Source organism: Myodes glareolus, chromosome 14 (genome assembly GCF_982192425.1).
Source record: "Myodes glareolus chromosome 14, mMyoGla1.1, whole genome shotgun sequence".
Lineage (NCBI taxonomy): Eukaryota > Metazoa > Chordata > Mammalia > Rodentia > Cricetidae > Myodes > Myodes glareolus.
In genome coordinates this window covers 17,857,525-17,880,104 of record NC_142039.1, presented here as the reverse complement: position 1 = coordinate 17,880,104, position 22,580 = coordinate 17,857,525, and the positions used below count along the sequence as shown (strand labels likewise).

Sequence of the window (22,580 nt, the reverse complement as noted above, 5' to 3'; positions counted from 1 at the left end):
TAGTATTTAATTCTAATATATACCATTATTTTACTTTACATTAGAATGTAAAAATGTCAATTATTACATGAATTTATCAACTTTAGAAATGAACCTGTTATCAGAAATGATAAAGCACACAAACAGAACCAATACATGTCCATCCAGGAGCTGTGTCTGACTGCTGGCGTTTATCCTTGTATATCAACCAGGTCTTATCATCTCAGTGAGACATAAGATCCATTAAGACAGGTATTTCATGGTGTGTGTCACTATAGACCTAGACACATACACATGCTTAATGGAGCAGAATTGATGCTCAGTAAATATCTGCTAAATGGCTGGGCAGTGGTGGAACACACCTTTAATCCCAGTCCTCGGGTGACAGGTGGATCTCTGTGAGCTCGAGGCCAGCCTGGTCTACAGAATGAGTTCCAGGACAGGTCCCAAAGCTACAGAAAACCCTGTCTCGAAAAACCAAAAAATAAACAAACAAAAAAACCCTGCTAAATGAACACATGAATGCCCAAAGTAATGGCTTAGTAGCCAGGGAAATGATTTTGAGAGGCCATATGTAACATATAGCAAAGAAAGAGAGCATAGTAAGAAAGAGTAAGAATTATATCTGGCACGGGGTCAGATAACAAATTTCAAGAAAAACCTTTGGCAGTTCAACATTTTCTTGAGATGCTAGTATCTTCTTCCTCCCTACCATGAACTTCCTTATATGGTTTACTATGTGAAATCAAGGAATTTATATATTCTTATGAATATATACATATTTAGAATTTAAAAGTCCTTTCCACTGACACACATCTATTCTGTAAAAGTCAATCAATGCATCTTTCATACATATAATAGATAACACCTGATAACCACCAATTAACTACACAGTGGACATTTCTTACCTGCTGTTTATTGCCTTTTCTTGTTAACATGACAAATGGCATTGTGTCTGCAGACTCAGTCTCTCCTTCCCCACCACCAAGTGGGGGCCCTTTCCTCAGTTGGCTTTTGAGATGCAAAGGAATAGCAACATCAAGTTGGTGCACTTTAACAGATTCACCACTTCTCTGCTTCAAGACAGAAATTTAAAAAGTATGTAAGTATTCTGAAACACAGAGAAATATAAATATAAACTGCAAACAATTCACTCAACATGGTATTTCTTTCCTTTCTTCTTTTTTGGTGGGGGGAGGAGGGGAGGCTTGAGTTTCTCTGTATAACAGTCCTGGCTGTCCTGGAACTCACTTTTGAAAACCAAGCAGGCCTCAAACTCATAGAAATCCACCTACCTCTGCCTTCCAAGTGCTGTGATTAAAGCCGTGTGCCGCCACTACCGCCCGACAAATATGCTATTTCTTAAAACATAACCCTAAGATACAGAGACTCTGAAATACAAGTGAAACCAAGAAATAGAAATATCACTACCTTTGTGTCTGACCTCCAAGGAACCACGGAATTTGGATTCTGTTCAGTGCACCAGCCTCCTAGAGACACACAGCACTGCAGGTCCCATAGACCGAGTTCTTCAAAAGCATTCTGTCCTTTCACTCTTTAGTCATTACAGATCATTACATCTGCTTTTGTAATGATCAGAAAATCTCAGTGTCTGAAGTCTGACTCTTCCACCAGACTGAGAGCTAGCTAATCACCCTCTCCCCAGCATTCACAGGCAGTACTTTACATACAACAGGTGCTTAACAAGTACCCAAGAACAAGTGAAACCTATAGCAATTGAAATCTATAGCAATTCACATTAAAAATTTCTTGGTTGTCGTATCAATTAATTTTAGTATTTACAATGAATTTCCAAATGATCAGTTACATGAACCTTCATTGACGCTTACTTAGTGTTAAGCCTGGAGGTACTAGGAGCAAAATGACATAGTCTAGGGACTGGGGAGATGGCTCGGTAGGTAGAATGCATGAGATGCATGCATGAAGACTTAAGTTTGGATCACTAGCACCCATATAAAAGGCTGGGTATAGTTATATTTGTAGTCTCAGCAATGATAGGCAGACATAGGAAGATACCAGGGGATTACCAAACAGACAGACTAAGCCAATCACTAGGTTTAAAAAATAATGTGAAGAATGAGGGATGATGACAATGTCTAGTTCAGTCTAGCACACACACGGGGCAGGGGTGGGGGCTTATTTAAAGTACCTTCAGAAAGCGTGTAAACTTTCAAATGAGACTATGTAAGCTAAAATGTATTAGAGGTATGTCTAACTGGGACTAGAAATTTTATGAAAGATTGAACAGAAATGAGACATTTGAGAATATTAATGACTTAGTGCAACTTCTTCCAAAAAGATGAGAAAATAGCAATTTTGGAAATATAGAAAAAAATTGAAGCGGAAGAACAGGTGGAAAAGCAGGGACCTGAAATGATGTATTTAAGGAAGTGGGAATTCATGCTATATTCATGCTAACAATTCCTGCCTACATCCTGATGAATGGAGCAGGCTGATTCCTTTCAAGGTCTCAAAATTGCTCTTCTAACATTTAAATTATCTTTTAATATGAGTTTCATGTATTCAAGAGACTTGCCAATCAAGCAAAATGTTAGTTTTATTGGTTTTTGTTTTTTAAATTATAATTTATTAGAATTGGCCTGAAGCAGTCCCAGATCTATTAGATTTATAAACATCTTTTACTTAAAAATGAAAAATGTTGTTAGGCAAATCCTGACCTGTATTCATAAATTATTAATGATTGCAAAACTAACACATTCTCTTTGTAAGATATTTAAATACAAAAAAATTTATTAGTATCTATACTAATTCCTTTATCTTACCTGTCTCCGCCTCAGTTGAAGATGCAACCACCATTATCAATAGGTTATGTTCCTCCATAGTTTCTCTTACATATGCTAACATACACATAGGGTCAAACAACCATTATCAAGCAAATTGTCCTACATTAAACATATATAATTAATATGCAGTGCCAGAAATTGAATTCAGGGCCTTGAACACGTCTAGGTATACATTCTACCACTAAGCCATGTCCCCATCCCTTTTATTATTTTTTTATTTTTGAGACACGACTGAACTCATTAAGTTGCCCAGGATGGCCTTAAACTCATTCTGTAGTCAATACAGATCTCAAGTTTGTGATACACTGGCTTCAGTTTTCTGAGTAGTGGGGATCAAAGCTATTTTTCTAATACTATTCTTGGGCATTTTCCTATTTCAACATATATACAGAGGGTGGGCAGCAGATATAAATACATGCATATCTCCTTATTTGACTCTTCATTGACAGACAACTAACACCACTGATAGACATTAAAGACTTATTTTTATGCTTATTTATTCATTTATTTTGCAGGTATTTTTTGAGGGGTGGGGTTGCAGAACATGTGCTGATGTGAGATTTCCCTCTGTATGCTGTGAATACCATTGGTTAGTAAAGGAACTGCTTTGGGCCTATAACAGAGCTATAGAGGAACAGAGTTAGGCAGGGAAAACTAAACTGAATGCTGGGGAAAGAAGGGCAGAGTCAAGAGAGAAGCCATGGAGCCGCCACGGGAGACAGATGTGCTGAAACTGTGCTGGTAGGCCACGGCCTCATGGTGATGTACAAATTAATGGAGATGGGTTAAATAATATGTAAGAGCCAATAAGAAGCTAGAGCTAATGGGCCAAGCAGTGATTTAAATAATACAGTTTCTGTGTGATTATTTTGGGGCTAAGTGGCCGGAAACCAACAAGCAGCCTCCTTACTACAATGTGCCACAATGTATGTATGGAGGTCAGATGACAATTTGGAATTGTTAGTTTACTCCTCCACCATGCAGGGCCTGGGCTCCAACTCTGGTCATCAGGCTTGGTAGCAAATGCTTTTTCTGTTGAGCCATCTCACAGGCTCCAAGTAGGGTTCTTGAGAAGTTATGGATCATGCAGGTGTTAATCCACAAATGGCATTATTGAGAAGTAACGGAAACTTAGGAGGTGAAACATTGCTATGGATCTAGTATTGTTATGGTATTTGTACACTGTGTGAAGATGTATTGCTGTCATTGATTTAATAAAACGATGAATAGCCAATAGCTAGGCAGGAGAGATTAGGTGGAACTTCTGGGGAGAGAGAGGAACTAGAGAAGAATCTGAGGTACAGAAGATATGCCAGTGAGACATAGAGGGAGTTGGACATATAGAATGGAGGAGAGGTAAAAAGCCATGTGGTAGAACGTAGATTACTAGAAATAGGTTAATTTAAATTACAAGAGCTAGTTAAGAACAAGCCTAAGATAAAGGTCAAGCTTTCATAATTAATAATAAGACTCTGTGTCATTATTTGGAGGTGGGTCGCCCCCCCCAAAAAAGTCTAATTATACAGTGTGAAATATCCTTACATGATTCACATTAAAAGTTTAATGCTCAGGCTGGGTGTGGTGATGCATGCCTTTAATCCCAACGCTAGGGAGGCAAAGACAGGCAGATCTCTGTGAATTAAGCTAGCCTGATCTATAAAGCAAGTTCCAGGCCCACTATCGTACAATAGTGAGACTTCTGTCTAAAAGTTTAGTTCCAGCTAGGAGTGCCACTTTGAGAATATTAGAAATTTTAGGAGGTGAGAACTTGCTGAAGAAAATTCATTATGGAGAAAGTACCTCTGAAGAGTCTTACCTGGCCCCTGTCCTGCTGTCTCTGCTTTCCACCTCTATAAGGTAAACAGTCTTTATCACACACCCCTACTACCATGCCTCAGGCATAAAGCGGTAAAGGACTGAAATTGGACACCAAAAGTAATATTTCTTCCCTATTATAAGTTGTTCTCTTGGTGTTTGTCACAGGGACAAAGGGTCTAACCAACACAAGCCTGTCTGCAGGAAGCAGGTTACTGGAGGCATGTTCTTAGAAGTGTATCTTGTCCCTGTCCCTTAATATTTCCTTGGGATTATAGTTGCCTACGTCATGCACTTCCTTCATGATGCTTCTGCAATGCTATAGGTCACTCTAAATGTGACAGAGTCAATCAAGGACTGAAACCAAGATTCAAACAAATTCTTCCTCCATTAAACTACTACTTTCAGGCATCTGTCATAGCTACAAAAGATTGAACCCACACTCTGTATCTAGTCAAGCACCTAATAAATTCAGTTCATTCTACAAACTGAAAAGCTCTCAAACTGATGCCTTTGTTAACCTGGTGATTATCAATATAACCTTCTACCCAAGCTTTCAGGTTTGCAGTCTCACCCCTATCAGTACCACCTTCACATAGAACTTCTTCTTCCAAGGGTTCCCATTATAGTTCTCATTCTTGTCATCATTTTCCCATAGATTATGTCCACTGATACTAAGCTTCTATTTAGTTTTCTAAGGCAAGATCTTTTCTGCCTCAAGACTTCTGTAATTTTCTCCACTTTCCCCTAACTAAAAAAAAAAATTATTTTAGGTGTGTGGGTATTTTGCCTGCATTCATGTGACTCTGTACCGTTTGTATGCCTGGCACCTGCAATGGCATTAGATTTCCTGAAACTGGTGTACAGATGGTTGTGACCACCATGTGGGTGTTTGGAATTGAACCTATGTCCTCTGGAAGAGCAGCCCAGTACTCTTAACCAGCCATCTCATCTGCCCACCCTTAAACAGCTCCATCGTGACATTAGAAATGTCTTCTCCACCATCCCACCTAAGGATCTTCCCTTTCTATAAACCAAAACATTCTATCCTTACCAAATTAGCACAATTTAGAAGTAATGTTCTTGGTAGTTTTAAAATATCTATCTTCTCTAAGAACAGGAAGAGCACTTGTCTTATATACTACTTACACTTCACCTGCTGAACAACGGTAGTCACATAGTAGTTGCATAATATTTATTAAATGGTACTGACTCCATAAGCTTCTTTATGCAAACTATTTTTTCTTTCAGAAGATTAGAATAATTAATTATGCTTTATTTGACATGCCTCTAAAATGACATGAAATTTATTTCATAAATTAAGGGCTCTTGGGCTAATTACGGTAGAATGTACATGTAATTCAAGCAGTTGGGAGGCTGAGGCAGGAAGAGAGTAAATTTAAGGCCAGCCTGGGCTAATTATTAAGTCTGAGGCCAGCTTCAGTTACCTAATGGGACCTTGCCTCAACAAAACAAAACAAAACAAAACAAAAACCGAAAGAAAAAAAACACAACAACAATGTAAAAAAATAATAAACAAGATCCAGAGAGACATTGAAGGCTTCTATGACAATCTCCCCACCTCCAAAAAAATTAAAACAAAAAATAAATAAAGGAACAGCTCAGACAGGAAGCTATTAAAGAGCTTTATCACAAATTCACAGATGATGGCCTCTGATGGAGGTGGGGGGCTGTGGGGGTGGGTGGAAGAGGATTTGGTTTTCTTTAAGGGGCTGGCCACTAGGAGTTTGACAACGTGCCAATGAGTATATGGGAAATATAAATTGGATTTGGTGTTTTATTTGTTTGCTTTTTGGGGTTCCCTCCCCCCCAGTTTTTTGGAGGAGGGCACACAGAGGTGGGAGAGTAGACCTGGGAGGAATAGGAAGCAAGTTTTCAGGGTAAACTGTATGAAATTCCCAAATAAAATAGAATTGATAAAAATATTATATTGAGAACAAAAAAAAGAAAAAATTTAATCAATCAAACAACGCCCCCAAATACATATACCAAAACATCTGAAGATATAAAGAAATACCTAATATCTAAAGGAAGAAGCAAATTGGCCTAATACTTAATATATGTAAAATAATATCCTAAACTTAATAATAACTTCAGGAAGAATAATAATACTTTGGGGAGGGAGGAAGAAAGAAGAAAGAAGGAAGAAGTGTCATTAGTAAAGACAGTATTTCTTCCCTAAAGAACCAGTTCATTGCATATAATGAGTTAATATCTTAAACAAAAACATGCTAAGAAACCACCCTGCTCTATGCCCAACCCTAGCCACTCCCTATTTCTCTTCTCTTTCTAATACAAACTGATCAACAATTATCTGTATTGAACATTTTTACTTCCCTTCAATAGAACTTGCTCCTTGCCAAGTCAATGTTCCAGTAAAAGCACTGCGATGTCACCAAAAAGCGACAGGAATTTAATAGGCGGATGCATACAACCCAAAGGATTTTCTCTCCAATTACAGGAAAATGTAATTATTTCAAATTACTGTGATATTTTAATAATTGTTATATTGTGAGTTAAGGTACAGTTCAGTGCCCAGCTAGTATGCACAAGATCTTGGGTTTGATCTCCAGCACTACATTTCAAAACAAAATGAACAGCCTTATAAGTTTTGATAAAATCTACTTCATTAGCTGGGCATGGTGGTACACACCTTTAAACCCAGCATTTGGGAAGCAGAGGCAGATGGCTCTCAGAGTTCAAGGTCAGCCTGGTCTACAGAGTAAGTTCCAGGACAAGCTAGGGACACACAGAGAAACCCTGTCTCACCCTCCCAAACCAAATCTAGTTTATTAATGCTGTAGACATAAAGATTTATTGATCTCCAGGCACTGAAATCATAGGTACCTGTTAGCTGTCCAACACTATGTTGGGAACCAAGCTCAGTAAGGGTACCACATGCTCTTAAAAATGACTCTGTTCCCAGTCTTAAGTTAACTACATTTATCTCCTTTCTCTCTCCTCCCCCGACCCCATCTCTCCCCAAACACCTCCAAATTGCAAATCAGGAACCCAGGATGGCAGTCACAACCTATGAACATGAGGGAGATATGCTACAGAGGAGGCTGCTTACAAAGACTCTCACATTAATCAGAATTTTATGTGCTACAGTGTTTTGTGTTCAAAAGAGTCTTTAAATAGAGAATATTTCAGCTGGGCAGTGGTGACATATGCCTTTAATCCCAGCACTTGGGAGGCAGAGAAAGGCAGATCTCTGTGGGTCCGAGGCCAACCAAAAAGGAGAGTATTTCATACCTGAAGGTTTTCTAACATCATTTTGTCCAGAGCCTGAATGAAGTCCTCATCTTCTACACAAGGCACATGTTTCAGTCCACCTCCTTTAATCATCACCTCCTTGCCAAAACAAAGAAAATACCACAACAAATGTTCACTGCGATGCTTCATAAGTCAGAGCCTTTCTATACAGATGTAGTTAACATAACCAAAGAATGAAGGTTAAAAGAATGTTATCCAAGGGAAAACTGAGTGCAAGTAAATTCCCAAGAAAGCTAATTTCTTTTTCATAATCACAGGCTCAAATATTCAAAAACACTACACAATAATAATAATAATAAAACAACAAAATGGCCATACATACAGCATTCTCTTCATCAGTTTCATTCTCCTTGTTGGAATCTGTGAGGTAATCTGTATTTTCCTCTTCCTCCTCTTCTCCCTCCTCTTCCTCATCAGAACCCTCCTGAAATTAACATCAATAGACGATTAAGCCCTCTGAAAGGGGACCTAACACACATTAAAAAGCTTCCTTTTATGGAGTCTGTTCAAAATGAATGACAGAAGTCAGAAGGCAACATTCCCACATGTCAGAAACTAAAAGCTAGTCACTGGGTCGGTCAGACAGCACACAGAGGTGTTGCATAAACTTGAAATACACAAGAATTTCCTGAACCTTCTCGCCTCTAAGGAAATTTCTCACTGTAGTTTTTAAAATATTCATCTAATTATACAAAGTTCAAATTTAATACCACTAGATAAAGGCAATGATATAGCACTAAGTTTTACAAGGTTTTGTAGTTTAAAAGTTATCTTGTACTTTATTGCTCCCATTTTTTACAGTAAAAACACAAAAACTCAATCTGCAGCTCAGAAAAGTCACATGTCTAAGGACTCACTGCTACTCAACAAACACATTACTTCACTCTTAAACATGTGATTCTTTTTTTTTCTTTAGAGTTTCCCTGAGTGAGTGAAGACATATGCCATTCTTTCTGTGCTAGGCTTATGTCACTTAACACAACACCTTTCAGTTTCATTCATACTGACACAAGTTAACAGAATAGCACTTTTGTATATAAGAGAATTAACATTTCATAATGAAGACATACCATATTTTCTTCTAAACCACAGAAACCATCAATGATTGATACAGAATTAACAGTTACCAACCTGATCAGTGCACAGTGTATTTAGATATCATAAACAATACTCTCAATAACTAGGTCAAATAGGTGTCAATAAGTTTTAAATCCACTATGCTAAACTCAGCTGCTTCTCAACGTGCCAAGTGAGAAATACTCCCTAAAATAAATGACATTAATCTGTACTACTGTTAGTTGTTCATATGTAAAAAATAATTCTAAAGTCCCAAAAGTACACTGTTACTACAAACATTTGTTAAGTTTTTAGGAATTCTACATGAAAAGATTTCATAAAGAATACAATGGCCAGTGAAGAGTGTTCTCCACCAAGTCTGATGACCTGGACTTGATCCCTGGAATACACACAGTGGAATGAAAGACCTGACTCCTACCAGCTGTCTTATGACCTTCAAAGCAGTGCTATGGTACACTTGTGCATCTATACCTACCCACCTCCAATAAATAATAAAAGTTAAAAATTAAAGCACAAGCTTTATTTTCTAAGGTAGTTCTGTAATTTAAAATTAAATTCACAAATGATGTTCTTAGTTAAGCATGGTGTATATGCTTATAATAAATCCCAGGACCTAAGAAAGGATGGTCAGGAGTTCAAGGCTATACTGCTGAGCCAAGCTAGAGTTACCTGAGAAGAAGAGTAATCGCCTCCAGATTGATCTGTGGGCATGTGTGTGGGGCATTACCTTAATTAATAATTGATGTGGGATGGCCAGGCCACCCTGGGCAGATGGCTCAGTGGTTAAGAGTACTGGCTGCTTTTCCAGAGGTCCTGAGTTCAATTTCCAGCACCCACATGACAGCTCACAATTGTCTTGAACTCCAGTTCCAAGGTATCTGACACCCTCACACAAACATATATGTAGGCAAAACAATGCATGTAAAAACAAAAAACAAAAAACAAACAAAAAAACTTGGGCAAGCCAGTAAGCAGTACTTCTTTGGAGTCTCTGCTTTACTTTCTCCATCCAACCCCTGTTGTGGCTTTCCTCAATGAAGGACTGCAACCTCTAACATGAACTACACCATCCTCTTTCCCAAGCTGCTTTTGATTACGGTGTTTATCACAACAACAAAAACCCAAGTAGGACAAAGATCATCTTCAGGCACACAGTAAGATACTTAAGACCCTGTCTCAAAAGCAAACAAGCAAGCAAGCAAACAACCAATCAAAAATACACAAAACAAAAAACTAGTCTTAAATTTGCCCTTGAAGAAAATGAATTAGTGTGTGTGTGTGTGTGTGTGTGTGTGTGTGTGTGTGTGTGTGTGTATACATATACTTCAGGGGACAGGGTCTCTAAATAAATCTAGAGCTCACTGATTGAGTTAAACTGGGTAGCCAGTGATCCTCCAAGATTATTCAGCAAAATGGGAATTGCAGGTTTCTATGTGGGTGTTAGTGTTCAAATTTGGCAAGGCAAGCAATTTACCAAATAAGTCATCTTCCCAGGCCTCTCCCATAAATCAGTTAATTATAAAAGATGCCTCATATTTAAAAACTAGGTTAAACTAAGCTGAATGAATTAACACCCCTCCCGTTATTTTTCAGTCAATAAAACTGCATCTCAGGATTGGTTCAAGGACTCCCATGAAGCATCATTATCTATAGATAACTTATACTATCAAATATATTTAAGTGCTATACAGCATTGTTTAGGGTATGACTAAAAGAGTCTGCATATGCCTAGAATAAATATATTACTCTCAAATATTTTTTGTATGTGAGTAGTAGAATGCATAGAGGAAGGGCCAACTGGATAAAAATATTCATTTTGAAGAACAAAAATACATCTGTCCTGATCTCCCTAACTACCATAATGGATAGAATTATAAAGTGATCATTAATACACCACAAAGCCTGAGCTGGTGAGGCAAGCAGGAGAGGCAATGTAACAAAAACCAAAGTGCCCATGCTATATACTGGCTCTGGTACTACTCTTGAGATTGTGGGCAAATTACTTACCCTATTTGTACCTTAGTTTCTCACTAATATCAACCTTATTCATAAGAAACAATCATATTTACGATAGTGAACAGTATAGCAAAAATCTAGTAAATATTATTGTTATTTTAACAATAAATATTATCATTTTTTATTAATTATATAAATGTTGCAGAAAATGATGTTTTAGTAGATCATCTTTTTTAATCTTCAACAATTATTTGTGTTTTCAGCTGATATTTAAGAGAAAATTTCTGGGTTGGGAGGTGCTAAGACATAAAAAAATGAAGATGGGGTCGGAGAGATGGCTCAATGGTTAGGAGGACTTGCAGAGGATCCTGGTCCGGTTCCTAGAACCCACATGGCAGCTCACAATGATCTGTAGCTCTAGCTGTAAAGGCTCCAGTGCCCTCTTATGGCCTCTGGGGCCACAGCACACACATGGTATACATACATACATGTAAGTAAAATACTCATAAACACACAAAAAAAATAGAACCAAGATGAAAACTGAACAATAGCTTTGTTCAGGGAGGGGTTCTGAAGAATGGAACCCAAGGTTATATGCATGCTAGACACACACACACACACACACACACACACACACACACACACACTGATTTAGCTCAGTAGTGTGCGTATGTATGTGTGTGTATGTATTATACATATTATCATTATATTATACACTTATCATTATAAGGCTGTATTGTATCTTTTTTTTCTTTTTTTCTTCTTCTTCTTTTTTTTTTTTTTTGGTTGCTTTTTGAGACAGGGTTTCTCTGTAGCTTTGAAACCTTTCCTGAAACTCACTCTGTAGACCAGGCTGGCCTCAAACTCACAGAGATCCACTTGTCTCTGCCTCTTGAGTGCTGGGATTAAAGGTGTGCACCACCACTTGGCTCCTACTGTTTCTAATAAGTTGAAGTCTTGCCTTTTCTTTCTCCACTGGAGTAAACAGTCATAGAATTCCCCTCCCCATGTTTATTACTCTACAACACATCCTTCTTCTTCAATAATTTTCTCTGCTTATATTTGGAGGATAGCTATAAGGAACAGAGGGACCTTGAAGGGTGAAGAGAAGCATTCCAATCTCATTTTTCTCAAAGTCAACCTATCTTTTTAGACAGCCATATAACTCCTCCAATTAAACATTTGTTTGCATTTCTCCCTACCAGAGATATAGCATGTGTAATGTTACCTTCTTTGATTTGAACTACAAGTAATTTAAAGTGATAAACCCTTCCAAAACACAAAGTTCAATATCGAAACCAAAGAAATGAGGGCTGGAGAGATGACTCAGCAGTTAAGAGCACTGGTTATTCTAAAGGATCTGTGTTCAATTTCCAGCATCCACATGGCAGTTCACAACTGTCTGTAACTCCAGTTTCAGGGGGTCTGTTTCAGAACTACTCAAGTTGGTAAAAATAAAGTAACGTATATGAATATTTAGTCAATACAATAGTTTTCAGATTATAAAGCCCACAGATTGTCCATATTCAACAATAAGATTAAGACACATAGGAGATTAAAACAATGTTTTTCTCGAACTGCTAATTAAATAAAAATGCTATGATCATCCTAGTATTAGTGTCTATAAAAACCCTTCATCAAGGGATGTTATAATAGAATTATATTAGTTACATTTTCAGTAATAAAACAAAGGAGAGATATCTATTAATTAAGAATCTTTACTGGAGAGATGGCTCACATGGAAAAGCACTTACTGCAAAGCCCAATGGTCTGAGTACAACCCCTAAAATCCAAAGAGAAAACTAACTCCTACAAACTGATCCCTGAGCTCCAATTGTGTGCTATGGTACAGACAGGGCCGTGTGTGTGTGTGTGTGTGTGTGTGTGTGTGTGTGTGTAATAAAAAGCTTTTAAACTATTTACTCGATCAAATATTCTTCTGCACATATAGCCACAAATTTATCTGTAGATATAAAAGTAATTACTTCTTCTTCTGGCTCATTCACTTCACTTTCATTTCCAGACTGTTCTTCAGTTTCAGCTCCTCCTTCTTCTTCTTCATCATCCTCTTCAAGATTTTCCCCTTCTGTCATAGAATCTTTGGACTCCTTGTCATTTACTAGGCCTTGAAAACAAGACAAAAGTAGGAAAATACACTTAGAAAGAGAAACGCTATACTACCATTTTTATACCAACACTTTACTTAAAAACTATAATTAATCAAAAGCCATTTTCTCAGAATAAATGATCAGAATTGAAAATAATTGAGAAACACTGTAAAAAAAAAAGCAATACATTTACTAGCCACTAAACTAGAAAAATATGTAAGTATGTGTATACCTCTTTTCCCTTTTCTTAAAGCTTCAAATACTTTAAAAAAGTATCCTATCCTGTCTAAACTCTATCTCAGACATATATAAAATAGACGCATGGTCACAGTCTACAAATAATAGTTCAGCAATCTCCAAAACTACAAAAATAAAATAAAATAAAAATCAAGTTACTTTAATGAAGAAATTACATTTGGCTATCAATTTCAATGTACTTTTTTAAAAAAAATAATTATTCATTTATTATGTATACAATATCTGCCTACATGTCTGCCTGCAGGCCAGAGAGGGCACCAGAACTCATTACAGATAGTTGTGAGCCACCATGTGGTTGCTGGGAATTGAACTCAGGACCTTTGAAAGAGCAGCCAGTGAGTGCTCTTAACCGCTGAGCCATCTCTCCAGCCCCTCAATGCACTTTAAAGAAGAAAAGCACAAAAGGCCACAGTAGGGTTATTATACAGCTTAATTTTTTCTTTAGTAGCAGCATTTCCTTCCTTGGGGTAACTGGCCCAAATATTTCACTTCCTGTGCTCTTCTACATCTCACTGTGCAGCTCTTCATACTGGACTGAATTCCAACCCACTCGTCCTACTTTAAAGATACACATAACATAATCTTATCCGACCTATTTCCCATCTCTTCCCCACACCTTGCACAGAACATGCTGTCTTTACACATTGTTCATCCACTTTCCTTCCCAATGGAGCATATTTGAATATGCAGTTGTAAATCTAATCTGTTCTTCCAATCTGTTGAAAATTTACCTACTGCCTGTTCCTGAATCACATGGAGTACATGTTGATGCTATGACATCTTACTGATTTTCTAACAATTTCATAAATGTTGCATAATAACATTAAGGATAAAGAACTTAGTTTATATACTTCAAACTTAGGAGAAGCTACACATTGATAAGTAGAGTAGGTATTTAGTAAGTAAATACTAGTTACACACAAAATTTTAGTAAAATACAGAAAGAATTACTAATAATGAATATTAGTCTTTGCATTTTATGAGTACTGAATGTCAGAATTTGAATTACTAGACAAATCAGTAACAACAAAAATTTACTCTAGTGCTCTAAGCCTAAGCAACTGGTAAAATTATTTAAGCACAGAGCAATTAATGTACCTATTTTCAGTCTGTAGAGAAAAAGAGAACAGATGAATGAAGTTCAGAAGTATCTGCTTTTAAAGTAAAATTCATACTGAAGACCAACAGATAGTGTCTCAGGTTACGTTTCCATTAATGAAAGTATTCACTTATTGCTTACTATTTTTCATACATAAAAGTAGTAGATTTTATATATATATATATGTATGTATGTATGTATGTATGTATGTTGTGTGTATATCATGTCATGGCATAAGTGTTGAGGTCAGAGAACAACCTACAGAAGTCAGTTCTCTCCTACCATGTGAGTTCCAGGAACCAAAGTCAAGGTCAGGTTTGGTGGCAAGCATCCTTACCTGTTGAGCCATTTTACAGATCCCTAACTAGATTTTAAAAACAAAATATTTGGGGGCTAGAGAAATGGCTCAATGGTTAAGAGCACTGATTGCTCTTCTAGAGGACCCAGGCTCAGTTCCCCAAACCCACATGACACTTCACACCTGTCTGCAACTCCAGTTTCAGAGGACCCAACATCCATACATAGTAAAATATCAATGCACATAAATAATAATAAAAACATTTTAAAAACCAAAATATGACTGATAATTATCAAAGGCAAAGTCAGTTTATATCTAAATGTTACCAGTACACATACACAGAGATAATTTCTGTGATATGAAACATTATATCATTGTCCTCCCTTCATTAAATATGCATCACTGAGAAAACAATATGTAAGCAACTGGAGAAAACAAAATGTAAGCAACCATTTTGATAGTAATGTTTCCAAAATATCAGGAAAAATAATATTATTTCTAACATTTTCATTTGTACTGCAACAAAGCTTCAAAAACAATTTGTAAGTACTGCTTTTTGCATTTGCTCAATTATGTAATAACCAAACTATGAATTCCTAGGAAACTGTCAATGTAAACAATGTATAGAAACCATATAAAGGACATACGGATAAGAAACTTCAAAATACAGACAAAATTTAGAATATTAAAATGTTAGAAGTATACTTGGGGAACAAAATAAAATGCATTTATCTTTCAACTTGAATTGCTTCATGATTCAGTTTTTCTGCTTATCACAGGGGTGGTAACTACTTTAAAGTCTCTGTTCAGGTGGTTTAACTTGTATTTCTCTGCTTAGTTGAACTTATCCTTCATATATTTGGAAGTCATAAGAGCATGTATTTTTTAACCTGTCTTATACCTTAGCTGGTGCTTTAATTTGAGCTTTGTTTGTCACACATAAGTAATACCTCCATCATTCTGGCAAACAAACCATATTCATTAGAACAAACTTTCTTGGTTTACATATGTCATGTTCATTTACCTAGCCTTACAGATGCTAGCCTATCAGTTTGTGCACTTCACATAAAAGTGATAATAACTTGGAATGGAAACAATTTTTCTCTTAATTTCAAACTGTATAAAATGTGTGCATTTTGTTGGGTTTTGTTTATTTTGTGGATTTGTTATCTTGTTTTTCTGGGACAAAGTCTCCCTTAATATTCATACTGGCCTTTGACTCTTTGCCTCTGCCTTCCAAGTGCTGAGATTACAGGTATATGCCACTGAACCACATATACGGAAAATTTCAAACAACCAAATTTGTTATTTTTGGGTGCATTCTTCTACAATTTAAAATTGGGAAACACTAGTACTAAATCATCTTTAAGCCTTTAAAAAATAAATATTCAACACATTTAGTTCACTGGTTTTCTTTATTCTATTTTTAAAAATCCTTATTCATCATATGCTAAATTGCCTTATTTATTATTAATTAGAACTAATTTTGGACCTTTAATAGCTTTTGGCTTTGTTTACAATTTAAAAAATATATTCTTTTGCTCTATAACATACTTATTTACATAAATATCTTATTTTCTTTCATTTTTGCATTTTTATGTGTTTATTTTTCCAGACAGGGTTTCTCTGTGTATCCTTGGCTGTCCTTGAACTTACTCTGTAGATCAGGCTGGCCTCAAACTCACAGAGCTCTGCCTGCCTCTGCCTCCTGTGTGCCAGGATTAAAGGTGTGTGTCACCACCACCTGGCAGGAATATTATTTTCACTTCCCTCTTATCTGTTCTTTGCAGTACTAGTTGGAACTTCCAAAATAAAATTAAATAATACCACTTTGGCTTTATTTGTAATTTAAAAAAAGTCTTAGTCCCCTTTTCGTTCTATTCTATTTACCTAAAGAAATGAAAGTCACTTTAAAAATTAACACAGGGATATAAAATTGGAAAAACCTTAGAGTCAAACAATAGAATTAAGTAACTAAGGCAAATTCAAAGGAATATAATCTATTTTTTAAAACAAAACAAAGATTTAAAAGTTCAGTTACAAAACTACAAAGACCAAGAAAAATAAAAAAAAAAGAATACAAAGTATATTAACACATCATTCTTTATGAATGTAATATGTGATTTTCTTTGAATTATTCAGAATTACTGCCATAAACATTATCTGTGGTAATACTGTAAATGGTTTAAGACATTAAAAAATAATTTTAGTATTTCCCACTAGCCTCACTCTTTGCACTGGATGCTATAAAACTAAAATGAGGCGTTTCCAGGTGCATAAAGACAAACAATGAAAGGCAAAAATACTGCACAATGCAATAGTCTATTAACAGAAAGCTTACTTAAAATATATCCTCTGCATATAACCTTTTCCTTTTATCTAACTTCTAAAATCAGAGATAACTTGGCACAGACCCATTTTAAGTGCCACCATATTTAGAGTTTCAAACCATATATGGTGATTCATTTTTTGCTCTTTGGGCTCCCCAAAAGAAATTCAAAGTCTTTTAACTCTTTAATTTACAAAAAAAAAAAAAAGTAATCTTTTCTCTTTCCTTTTATGCAGTTGAACCACTTATGAAAATTTCTGGGCCCTAGGCTACACTTTAACAGTTTAAAAACACATAAAGAATGTGAACACTTAGAATGATAATATAAGATGATACGCTTTGCTGAAGTGCTTATGTAATTCGAAATCTGAAAAGAAAAAGAAATTGGGTAACTTGGATCAAGATTGAAAAGCCAAGATTCACCGTAGGTCTCTGTGAGGTGAGCAACAGGACAGTACTTGCACAGTCAGTGGCAGAAATTAAAAAAAAAAAAAAATCAGGCAAGCACAAGCATGTTCTCCAAATGAGGAATTACCTTGGAGATAGCAAGTTATCAATATTCTGGATGCCCGGGGTAGGGAGAGGACTATTACTTATGCCCTTACTTTAAACTGAGTCTTGAGACATATAACCTAATAAAGTAACAGCATAAGTGTAACTGAAACTAAAGATGTGCATGAACATTCTACGTGCTAATGAGAAATAAAATAATAGTTTTACCAATCCTGAAAACATAACTTTGAAAATATTACAATAAAACAGATGAGACAGAAGAGCTGTTAGCACACAAACTAGGTTGGCAAGACTAGACCTTGTACTTGTTACCTGGTGACAAAGCTATTAGTATACTACAACTACCTCAGAAGGATGAAGAGAATTGTAAAGATAATCTTCTAAGAGCACATTTTCTCTAGACTCTGAAGGACAGTCAAATCTACTAATGAAAAAGATCGGAAATTTTGTAGAGTTATTACAAATTTTAAATTGGTACTCCCTTCCACGCTCCAAAGCCCGTGTGTTTTCAGGAATAATAGCAGTTGAAAATATGCTATACATATGAGACCTTTCATCCAAAGGCTTGATTAGAAACCAGAGTCTAAAATTAAGAGCAGCTCACAAGATTGTATATTTCCTTCACTATCACTTGCTTTAAGTCCTGCTTGACTGTTTTATTTCAATTTGAGATCACTTAGTGAAACCAACTAGGTCACAAAGGTCTCACCTAACCCTATTATGCAATACTCAACATCAAAGACACAAGGTATGCAAATACAAAACTCTGACTGGAAACATTATAAAACAGATTCTAGAGACAATCTGACCAAATCCCCTTCATTTTCTCTCTGTAATGAATTGCTTACCTAGTTTTATTAAGAATTCTCGTTCCAAGTCTTGTACCTGCCTGATGGATTCTTCCAGAGAATTACAGAGTTTGATCTTTGGTCTTAGAAGTTCTAGTGTATCACTGATCATGTAATCTATATCAATAGGAAATGGATGGTCTTTTGTCCAAACCTCCAAACTTTTCTTCCACCAAACATAACGCTGATAACAAATGAAAAATAAATTTAGCTATAAGAAATTAATAACAAAAATTTAAAATAGTTGTATTGTGATGTTACCTAGTTAAAATAACTAAGTTAAAAGATTGAACAAGAAACCTATACTTTTTATTAAAGGTCAACAGCAATGATCCTAATCCCAATCATTTCCTCCTATCTATGTAATTTTTGAGCCAGTTGTTGACTTTAGTCAAACATTTTTATTCTGGCTGCCATAGATTTAAAAAAAAAGAAAGAAAGAAGCAGACATGGAGAAAGTATAAACAAAATACCAAATACTCTTTCAGGTACTCTGAAACAAAAGTGGAAAACCCATTTCCATGCCCCGGAGTTGACGCATTTAACTTTATTGAAGCAAATTCGATGCCACAGTTTTGATAAATTGTCATTATTTTTTCTATGCTACTTGCTTTGATATTTTTTAAAAGGTCATTAAAATATCTGAGGATGAAACTTTTTGAAAACTAAGTAAATTATGAACATTTACTAAACAGCTACCATGTACATGCTACTATGTAGATATTTTTCCTCTATACTAGTGTGTTCCCTCATTTTACCTGCTCTTGTTCTAATTCCTAATATATATTAACAAGTAGCACAACCTAAGCATATATATTTTATAAAAATGCTTTTTTATTAAAAAATATATTTTTGCTAGCACAAACGTGTTCTTCTTCCTCTTCACCTTGTGGCCTAGGCTCTTGTTATTCAAAGTGTGGGTCTTGCCAGAAAGCTTATAGAAATGAAATGTAGTTCCAATCATTTTAGCAATATCCCAGATAATACACATGCACTTGGAGTTCAGCATTTTCCAGCTGATCCTTTTTACCTGCCTTCTAGAACCTTCTAAAACATAATCTATACTCTATTCTAGTGAGATATAACAACCTCACCGCAGACAGCTGACATTTCATATTCTAAGCAGAATAAATAATCTCCTCTCTGAAGCCTAACTCATTTCAAACTCTCAGTACATTTATTTAAAATCTGCCACATTTTTCTGTCAAACTAACTTGGAAAACACCTTTGTTGATTTTCAGTCCTGGGTATTTCTATGTGGCTCTTATTTCTGAGGCTGGAATAGCAGACATCAAATTAGAATTCTCTTTTCAAAGAGATTCTACTTTGGATATTAATACTTACAGCCATCTCTTTCAAGCACAACTCAGGTATTTAATATAGACATCTCCAGTTTAAGACAGTCCTTACATAAAACGGACTCTGACTCCCAAACCTGCAAACTCTTTTCCTCTTTTCTTGCTCATAAATTCATGAAATAAGACAGTAGATACAGGAGTAGGATAAAGTTAAAATGAAATTCCCCAACATTATTTACGCCCAGATCAATCCTGGCTACTATGTGGATGCATTTCCAATGCCTGGAGTTATAATACTCCTTCTCAAGAGGTAAATTGCTAACAACTGTGGTTGTGTATCATCAAATACTATTGATATTTACTCAGCAACAACTTAAGCATTTGATGACGAGCTGTCCTTTCTAATTAATATTTATTATATTGTATTTTGCAGGGAATGATGACTGAGGTATGTGCAACCAACCTAGAAGTTACCGTCTGTGATACAAACTTTACAGAAGTTGTACAATTATACCTATGTTTGTACTGAATTTAATTTACGCCACACTTAATCAAATTATGGAATAAATAAAATATAAAAAGGAAAACCCAAGAGTTTACTAATAAATGCATTTGGTTTCTGAACTATAAATGTTTACGTGATCTGCTATTTCTCTAAATAGGTTAGTAAGTAAACAATTAAGCAGATTAAATTGGATCTTTTAGAAACAAGTATTTTGAATATAAACTAAAACACACATGAGAGAAGAATGTTATCAAGTTGCAAGTAGCTGGTTGTGGCACTGCATATCTATGATCCCAGCACTTGGGAAGCTGGGGCAGGAGGGTCATGAATTCAAGGCCAGCCTGGGCTATACAGTGACACCCTTGCTCAAAAAACAAACACCCAAAACCTTCAAGAACTTTAAGAATTACTGTATCAAATACCATAATCTATATACTATGCCAAATTCACAATCTATATAATTCTCAAAATTAGCAACCAATTATTATTGATGATAAATACTGCAAAAAATTAAAGTGTGTTTGTGTATGAATCCATCGCACAATAAGGTCTCTACAATAAGTATAACTTAATTTTGAACATATAGAAACAACATATATCATCTCTTTGCTAAAATTTTAGTTGTACATTCATTCAATGATACCAAACTGCATACTGTGCTTACATACCTGAAAATATACAAGGAAGCAGTCAAGTTTTCGTTTACTGGAACCTCTGTCAAAGTACTGGCCACAGGTATCCAAAATAGTGCATACTAATCTAATTCTGAACAGATGCTCAGGAGGGTCCAGTGAACTTGGAGAACCATCAGGGTTTACACCAAATGAAGTAAAAGAATAAAGAGTTCTGAAAATAACAGCTGATTCCACCATTCTGTAATTATAAAGTTCTCCTAAGAACTTGGCACTACTGATACGCCTCTGGTTAAATTTAGGTTGATTAACCTGAAAAACAAAACAAAAAACACCCCACAGGTTTTCACTGAAGAGTAGCAATATAACTGTAGGAGTTAATCAAACTTAACAGTTATCAAATATTCAAAGAACATTCACCAGAGAAACGAAGATAATTTCCTTATTCCTTGCCTAATAATACGGCCATTTTAATGCATCCTTTCACTCTTTAGGCATATAAAGAACATGTTAGATATTAAATTGAATATTAACCTATCATTAAATGAACTTTTCCTAAATAGTTACACTGAATTCTTCCTATCAGCCCACTCAACCTATTTTCTTTGTAAACTATGAATCAAAAAACACAAGTAGTTGGTTATGTTAGATTCATATTATTAAAAAAGTACTTAGAAAAAAAGAAAAGAAAAATAAAGTCCTTAGAGAAAATTCCTATAATTATCAATTTTATAATTAATACGCTTATGAATTCCTAGAAGTCTCATCTCAACAGTAAGCTAGAAATAATAAAAATTTAGTATAATCTGACAAAATAAGCTTTAAAAAACTTCAGAAAAAAATACTGGTGATTGTCTGAGGTTGCAGCAGGAAATTTAATACAAGTTTACTCACAACTCCCAAGGAGCAGCAAATGATTTAATACAAAAAAGGAACAGCTATTCCATTAATTATTTTCCTTTTCGTATGTTTTTGTTGTTGTTGTTGTTTGTTTTTACGTGGCAAGGTTTCTCTGCGTAGCCCTGATTGTTCTGGAACTCAACTCTATAGACTAGGCTGGCTTTGAACTTACAGAGATCTGCCTGCCTCTACATCTTGAGTGCTGGGATTAAAGGTGTGTGCTCAAATTATTATTCAATTCTAGGATTTAGAGACTTTATGTTCTCCACAAATTCTAACCCGGTGACAATAAAGGAAATGTTACCTCCATTCCCAATCGAATATCTTCAAGTACTCCATCCACAACATGGATTCCAACATCCTCCTGGTAGAGTACCAATCCTGCCAAGAGGTTGGCTACACAGTGAATACTATTGTACTTCACGTTCCAGATGTTTATCATACAACAAATGACATAATCTTTTACTTCTTGGTCTTGCCAGGGCAACTTTCGCATCTGTCTCAAAACCTACATGAAGAAAATATTTAAATTATTAAGATAAGCATGTATAATAATTCAGCTACTTTAGTCTTATTATCATGCAGAGACACAGAACTTTTAAAATCTGAAATACTTCAATTTTCTTACTTTAGAAACAGGTAAAATGAGATTTATTATTACTGAAAATTTACTATCATTATTCTCTAAACCTTTCCATAATTTCTCAAAATTCTTAGAGTATTTGGGTTCTTAAAGAAGAGCTAATGAGATGGCTTAGTAGGCAATTACCAAAAAAAAAAAAAAATCAAACCAATGGTATATACTTAAAGACTTAGCTCACTGAAAAAGAAAACCCAAGGTTT

At 35.5% G+C, this 22,580-nt stretch overlaps 1 protein-coding gene across 3 annotated transcripts in view; it reads right to left on the bottom strand.

The window, feature by feature from the left end:
• The window catches only part of Upf2 (UPF2 regulator of nonsense mediated mRNA decay), a 107,271-nt gene that overhangs the window by 15,333 nt on the left and 69,358 nt on the right, over window positions 1-22,580 (bottom strand). For 2 of the 3 annotated variants that reach the window (XM_085699094.2, XM_085699095.2), the window contains exons 13-19: window positions 22,042-22,245; window positions 20,874-21,149; window positions 18,403-18,586; window positions 12,935-13,074; window positions 8,239-8,340; window positions 7,896-7,994; window positions 888-1,055 (exon numbers count right to left, since the gene is read on the bottom strand). In XM_085699094.2, coding sequence (XP_085555220.1) covers window positions 888-1,055; window positions 7,896-7,994; window positions 8,239-8,340; window positions 12,935-13,074; window positions 18,403-18,586; window positions 20,874-21,149; window positions 22,042-22,245 — 1,173 coding nt within the window. The remainder of the gene's footprint in view (window positions 1-887; window positions 1,056-7,895; window positions 7,995-8,238; window positions 8,341-12,934; window positions 13,075-18,402; window positions 18,587-20,873; window positions 21,150-22,041; window positions 22,246-22,580) is intronic. The other variant, XM_087896389.1, reaches the window with a different exon arrangement.